At 61.2% G+C, this 209-nt stretch overlaps 1 protein-coding gene across 1 annotated transcript in view; it reads right to left on the reverse strand.

Annotated features, from left to right (window-relative positions):
• The window catches only part of LOC119590598 (fibrinogen C domain-containing protein 1-like), a gene marked incomplete in the record, with an annotated part of 13,721 nt that overhangs the window by 1,774 nt on the left and 11,738 nt on the right, over nt 1-209 (reverse strand). The window contains 1 exon segment of the mRNA XM_037939274.1: nt 58-184. Coding sequence (XP_037795202.1) covers nt 58-184 — 127 coding nt within the window.

Genomic DNA, 209 nt, shown 5'->3' on the forward strand with positions numbered 1-209 from the left:
CACAATCCTCCTCTGGTTCTCCCTCAATCCTTCTCTGCCTCTCCTCTCTAAACCTACTGCGTCTCACTGCCGGCGACGCTGAAGGTGTCCCACTCGGCCCAGCGACTCGCGCCGTCGAACGCCTTTACCTCCAGACGGAGGACCATGGGCGCGGCGTTCGTCATCTTGTGCAGATTCTCGAGACCTGCGAAGAGGCGGCGTTGAGGGCT

This window comes from Penaeus monodon, chromosome 27, assembly GCF_015228065.2.
Source record: "Penaeus monodon isolate SGIC_2016 chromosome 27, NSTDA_Pmon_1, whole genome shotgun sequence".
Lineage (NCBI taxonomy): Eukaryota > Metazoa > Arthropoda > Malacostraca > Decapoda > Penaeidae > Penaeus > Penaeus monodon.